Below are 7,500 nucleotides of genomic sequence, written 5' to 3' on the forward strand. Positions count from 1 at the left end.
GAAAAAAGGTATGGGGTAGTTGTTATTTTCTACAAAAATTGACATGCATTTGGGAATAAAGATGTTTCCAGGTGGTTCTTAACCCCTTTAAAAATACTCAAGGAAAAAAAAAAGATTATAGATGCAAAACTGCTGACATACAATTATTTTAAGGTAAACAATGTACATGTGTTTAGTTGTATTAATACGAAATAGATTTGGGATATAGCATGAAATACATGGAGGTATAGTGTTTCAGGAAAAAAAGGAAATTTTATGGAATTTTTGTATCTTAAGTGTTGGGCTGTCAGATACAGCTGAACTAATAGGCGGGAAGTAAGTACACTGTTTTATATGTGGTTAAATGCAGTATACAGTCAAACAGTAGAAAACAGTGTTCACAAAGAAACCTTGATATTCACACAATGAACTTAATGGGAATCATCGTTAAAGCTTATAAGAAGAATACTAGAAATATACGGTCTTGCCAGGCTGGACAGACATCTTAAAAACTGTAATCTGGACTCAGATAAATCTGATATGAATAAAACCATACTGAATTTAAATAATGCTATTTTCAAAATTAGTTTTAACCTTTATATCTTTGAAGGCTAGTTTTAAGCAAGAGGGTTATGTAGTGTTTTGCTTTGGTCTAAACGTTCTTTTTTTTTTTTGAGTTTTTGCTGACATTGAAATATATCTGAACATGTATAAATAATTGTTAGTATTTATTATTTGCTACATTTTGAAAAATGTAAAAATATTAATAAATACTATTTCAATAAAAGATTGTGTATTTGACAAGGACACCCTTTTAGTTATTTATTTTTGCTAAATAATCTTAACATGTACATTTACAAATCCATCTTTAGTAGGGATAAAATAACAATGTAAAAGGAAATGAATAACTAGACTCCATATTTCTATTAACAAGGACAATAAAGTAAACCTGCAGAAAAGTGATGGGTGTACATATTTTCAAAACATTCCAAGACAATACAATTATTTATACAACCAGAGTTAAAATAAATAAATTACTTATTCAAATTAAAAATAAATTGCCTACATTCAAATTAAAAATAAATCGCCTACATTTATGGTTACAGTATAATCATTCTTCTACCATACTGGCAGAAAAATCCTGTGCTATAACTTTCTTATGCCAGTCATTTAGATGCCTGCAATATGGTCAATGTCTGCAATTTAATAAATTACTGGTATAGGACCTGAAAACTAAAATAAACCATAAACCCAATTATAACTATCAATTAAGGTCTGATATAGGTTCAAGACAGTGTTCTAGTTTATAAATCACTGAAAGTACAATATGGCACTTAGGTATTAAGCAACCTGTCCAAAGTAACAGAGAGTGCAATGAAGATTAGAATACAATGGTGATTAACTCTTGTTATAATAACAGGGCCTGAAGGCAAATGTTTGCCTACCTAAGTACCATAATACAAGACTGGGTATCAGGAGAATCAAAGCCATGAGGAGGTTTGGGGGAATAGAGTGCCATTTCAGATGCCTATCAAGAGACTAAGGAGTAGTTCAAGTTTTTTGTAGACAACAATGATATGTTTTAATACAACAGCCTAAAACAGCTGGGTGAAGCATAATAACTGCAGTATTTGATGTTGATATGCACAAAATGGGAAATTAACGGACTATATCTGTCCCAGTTTGTGTAACTGTAGTGTTAAAAGAGTGCACATCTTTTAGTATAGTCAAAATTCAGAAAACAGCGAGTGAAAAAGGTACATGTGAATTATGTTCTGGTCAAAAAGAGAAATGCAGTGGCCACTATAGACACTGAAAATGGCTCATGTTAGAGGTATATACAGGTTTAAATGGAGAGAAAACAACACTGACAAAGTAACTTTGGATAGCTCAGTTTATTTCAGTGGGATGATTTGTACATCATGAGAAATCAGAATAACTCTGAATGCACAGTTTCTGTAAAGATATCACCTTCAACAAAAAAGCTGTCCCAAAATGTTTTCCTTCCAACTACTGGTGACTTAAAAACTCCTGATATCCTGACATGAGCCTTCATTGTAAAGGTTCTCCTCTTAGAGGAAACCTGTGTACTCAGCTGTTAACTGCACCTGCGAGAGGAACAGGTCAAGCTGGAGCCATAATTGCAATGTAAGTTTAGGTGTTCTGCCTTTGTTATGCCCTCGGATTCCCAGGACATATGGTATTGGTGTTGCCATACAGTCCTCTGATATGAGAACTATATTCCCTGATATGAGAACTATATTCCCCTCCACTTTTGTAAGTCTCAAAAGCCCTACCTCCCACCCATGGAAACTGAATGCACTAGTTAACCTCTTCACTCCAGTATGAACCACCGTCACTAGCACACCCATGGCATCTGTATCAGACTCATTCCCCTTCTTATCCATGCTGTTGTATCCCACACCAAAGCTGTTAGTCAAACATAGGACATCTAGGTCATAATTATGGCTTTATTCCTCTATGCCATGGAGCAAGGTCCTAAAATCGTATTTGCAGAAGCACAGAAAGAAAGGGCTGCCACTCAAGAGCAATACTGACCTTCAACCTAAAAAGCTAACCATAACACTCTGTCACTCACATAAGTGAATAAAAACTAATTCTGAAAAAGCACATCACATTTTTAAATGGTTTGTAAGTAAATGTTAATTTTGATTATGTGAATGCTTTGATAATACCTTTAGATATCTGTTTATTCTTTATGTCAAATTTCCCCTGGGACACATTGTTCTGAGTGAACAGACAACACAGGTATAGCTCACACCTTCTTCCTCCTATTTTTAAATTTTTCTACTGATTTTCTTGCAGCTTTAAATATCGACAGGGATTCATAAAGGTTACCACAATGTACAGAGATTCATAAAGGTTACCACAATGTACAGACTACATGTACACTTAGTGTAATCTTTCTGAATGACTAGAAAGCACAACAAAAAATGTGGTAGGGATGTTCGTGAATACATATTGTGTACACTTACTGTAGGCATTAATGAATCTGGCCCTTCATTTAGAGTTATACAATTTTGATAATTTTGTGCTATTTTAAGATGCAAGCAATGTTAACTGAAGAGGCATGCACAACCTATAAGGAGTCACTTTTCCCCATGTAGAACACATCAACAAACTTTACAAATCATTATCAGAATGGATATGTTTTGTTTAGTTTTGTGTAATAATTACAATTTTGAGTCAAATTATAAAATGCACTGGAATATACTGATCACTTTCAGATTCATCATTCTAAAGCAAGCACGTCTGCTTACACATTAGTCAGTTTAATGCAAAAATGCTCAACTATCTCACACTAAATTATTGCAGCCAAGCCATTTTGGTATTTTTCCTATCATGATTCGTAAATAAAATGAAAGATTCTTTCAGTGAGTTTGCATTACTGTCTTTCAGCTTTTCATTCAGAACATACCTTTCCATCTATGGAATGAAAGTCTGTATCCAGGCTATGTTCTATAGTAGAGGTGAATGAAGGGTGTTGCCACTGTGTGGTCCCAGTTGGCACATGCCAGTAATATGTGCCAGTTGAATCTCGGATTGTCCTCCAGCCATGAGGAAGATCTGGGTCAGAATCCAAGTTCTGGTCATTCCACAGATTATCTGATGAAAAAAAAAAAATAGAGAGAAAGTAAATTGCAGTTCTATGCTCTACCATATTGACTGACTGTAGAAAAAATTAGAACCAAATTCAAATTCAAGGTTAGTGACTCAACAGGTAGCATACTTGCCTTTAGTGCTAGATAATCAGGAAAATGTGGGTTCTATTGCAACATGAGATGATTGGATTCAATTTCCAATAGTACAACAGTAGTGCAGCATAAGGGAGGTGTTAGAATCCTGAGTGTGCTATCGTTCTGATAAGACATTAAACTGAAGCTCCATCTGCCTGCATTGTTGGTAGAGCAGGTGGATGTAAAAGATCCCATGACACTTATCGAAACTGTAAGGGAATTTCCTCAGTACCCTGGCCAAATTTGCCTTAGTCAGTATGAATACCTCCTCAGGTCTCCCTTGAGAGATATTAATTCCTATAGTCCAAAGATCCTATAAAAATAGGTCACCGGCCAAGTGAGATTACTCTGGTCAACAAAGTGAAAGTAAGTAAAATAAAGGCATGAACTTTCACTTCAACATAAACAAGACCTGTTGGAGAAACAGCTTCCTCACAGGGCAACACTTTCAACGCCATTGTTCATCTGTAATCCAGTTCTTATAATGTCTGCTAACCACATATATTTAAAAAGTATTTCTTTTACTAATATATTGTAAAAAAATACAAGTTATTTTTAAATTGTACACGTATCTGTTTAACAGACTTCTTTAGCTAGTACATTACAATTGAACGATGGTGTTGAAAATGTTGCCCGATAACTTACAAAAACAGAAAGTAAAAAACTAAATACATTCATCAAAATCAGACATTTTTTTAAATACTCATAATATGCATATATAATATATATACATACATACACACACACACACACACACACACACACACACACACACACACACACACACACACACACACACACACCTACCACATTAATTGTATACAATGAACTGTTTTCCTTTGAAGTGTCTTATATTTCCTTCAAGCAGTTGTCAAGTCATGACCTGACTGGGTATCACACACCATTCCCCATTCATTTTGCTGGCTTCATATACGTAATGTAGTTTGACACTGACTTACTTATAAAAAAGGAATATTTTATTTAGTTTTACATTAGATTAAATTGTGAGGTACTTACTATGAGTACTGGCACAGTACATCGGAGCTGCTTTTATTTTGCATTTACAATGAAGGACAGCACGAGTGTATTTCAAGCGCGAAATGTACAAACTACAAATTTTGCATGAAATGTGATAATATGTACCTAGCCTATATTACATCTGTAACCAGAACTACAGGATGTCTGTTCTCCTTAATGTAGGATAGGAAGATGTTTTGGTACTTTATACAGAATGGGGAAAAGCAGCCCTTGTAAACTATAGGTATTTGTCGGTCTCTGTTGCTGTTACTACAGAATGCTTTTTTTCTTAAAGTGCATAATTGGAAGAAGCTTTTTTTTTAAAAAAAATATTATTCATTTAATTATTTCACACACCTGTTAATATTAACATGAAAAATACATGGGTTCACATTACATTCGCAGCCCAGCTACCGCATTTCAACTGTTTCCCCAATAACGGAAAACAAAGCGAAAAAAACGCTGTTGCCCTGTTAACGGAAAAGTACCGAATCTCCTATCTATGGCATAACCTCCCTTTGAATGTCAAACAGTGTAACACATTGGCTTCTTTCAGGTTCTGCCTTGAGAATTTACTCTTGGGGTGGCTCTCATTGAGCAAGATGGCAAATTCACTCACTAAACTCTCTGGGATACATAGCTAGGATCCATATAGTCACCCAGATCACCGGTCTCATAAGAATCTATGAACCTTTAGTCAAACTGAAAATACAGCTCAGTGCTGACAGAAGGAAGGTGCATTATGCATTCTTCTGGAATGTAATTTAATTGAACATGTTTCATAAATATCTTCAGTCAAAAATGATTGCTGCCCCTCCCACCATCACTGCTGCCTTGGAAATCAAGGGATGCTTTAATAACAAGAATTAAACCATAAGAATATAAACAGGTGTGTTATAGTTTCTCTTACAAAAGCTTAACTGAGCTACACTGTGCATCATAAGTCATGAAATAAAATGTCTTCTTTCATTGTACAAGGTTTTAAAACAATTCTTAAGTTATTTAGGAAATCACAACAGTTGCAAACAGGACATTTGTTCTCAAAATTCCATATTATACAATGACCACCTATTAATATTCCAAAATGTGCATGCTGATTGGCCAGCGTGCATGTTGTAAATCAGACTTATACTAATAGAAAAAGGTCCGGTTGCCCGGACTTTTTCCATTAGTATAAGTCTTTTTTTACAGCAACGGAGAACGCAAGATTGCCGTTGCTGTTTAGACACTGTCTCGCTATGTTAAAGGAGTTTAACATAGCGAGACAGCTTTAAAAAAAGTAACGGAGATCTTCCTTTCTCCTTTGCTTTTTTTAAAGCTGTCTCGCTATGTTAAACTCTTTTAACATAGCGAAACAGTTTGTAAAAAGCAATGGAGATCTTGCTTTCTCGTTGCTTCCACCCACAGCTCTGATGTACTGCGTAAGCATATGCATGCGCAGTGCATCAGAACTGCCGCAGAATAGCAGACAGCAGTGGAAGGGCAGCAAATAGGCATTATACAATGCCATTATTTAAGAAAAGTAAGCATTTTTTTCTTAAATAATGTCATTGTATAATAGCAATAACCCACTTCTGGGTGTGGGTAATGCTGGATTTACCCACTGTTGTCTTTGTTTGGCCACTCGCCCGTATGACCAAACCACACCAACCGTGGGTAAATCCAGCATTACCCACACCCAGGCGTGGGTTATTGCTATAATGTCTATGGCAATATGAGTGAAATGAGGAAGAGAAGAACTAAACAATGAGAAAACATAATGCCCACCAAACAAGATTGCAACTAAAAATATGCCCATGCAGTAAAACAGATTAAACAGAAATAAAAATAAAATATGAAAATAGTGTTTCATATATTTACTCTTTGTGTGGTATTACAATTTAAGATGTGAATATTACATTAATTTTTATTGCATGTTTGACAAGTTATATCACCTACCAGCTAATGAAAGAAGCAAAGAGAAAGTCTGTGATACTGGCTCATTCTGTTAATACTAACAAAAGGCTATGGATCAGTCTTATAGAACCCAGAAGAAAGGTCTGTGCCTGTTTTATCCCAAGCCCCTAAGTAGTGGGCACATGTAGATTTCATACTTGCTTTACTGCGAGGCTCAAGCCAGCTTTCTTAAACCTTTTACTGCTGACAATTTTCTAGAGCACTCTCCCAACCTACTATTTTGGTATCCAATATCCAAATGCCTCTACGACCAAAATTGTTTGACATTCTTCATGAAATATCTCAGGGAATGTTATTAGGGTAATTCTGTAAAATATCCTTGGATAGGGCTCCCACACCAAAAATAAATAGTAACAGTTGCATGTTAAATTTCAATGAAAATATAATTTGAGTGTATTCTTTATATGTGGTAGCATATAAAAGGAATAGAAATATCATGTGTATCTAAAAATCCACATTCTACTTCGGCCTGAATGCACTACAACATTATATATTTGTGTCTTGATAGACTTTAGCTGGGATTCAAAGACAGGCCCATCTGCAAGCAGTAAGGCTGCAGCAAAAAGAACCTGTTAGCATGATCACAGAAAATAAGGGATTCAGACGCTCATTCAGTGCAATAATGAAAAACCTAATTATTGGTTAATCTACATATAAACCTAAGTACTAGTTAATCTAAATATCTCTGAATTGCTCCATGATTAAGTGCTAACAGACCATTTTCTGCTGCCCTTGCTTTAGTCAACATTGGGAGTCGAAGCATGGTGTTAGTACAAGCATCCTCCCCATT

At 35.3% G+C, this 7,500-nt stretch overlaps 1 protein-coding gene across 2 annotated transcripts in view; it reads right to left on the reverse strand.

The window, feature by feature from the left end:
• APBB3 (amyloid beta precursor protein binding family B member 3) overlaps nucleotides 1-7,500 on the reverse strand; it is a 575,287-nt gene that overhangs the window by 380,167 nt on the left and 187,620 nt on the right. For both annotated transcript variants that reach the window (XM_044069016.1, XM_044069015.1), the window contains exon 2: nucleotides 3,419-3,606. In XM_044069016.1, the coding sequence (XP_043924951.1) occupies nucleotides 3,419-3,606 (188 nt within the window). The remainder of the gene's footprint in view (nucleotides 1-3,418; nucleotides 3,607-7,500) is intronic.

This window comes from Protopterus annectens, chromosome 4.part0 (genome assembly GCF_019279795.1).
Source record: "Protopterus annectens isolate FY-2018-M chromosome 4.part0, PAN1.0, whole genome shotgun sequence".
NCBI classification, from domain to species: Eukaryota; Metazoa; Chordata; order Ceratodontiformes; family Protopteridae; genus Protopterus; species Protopterus annectens.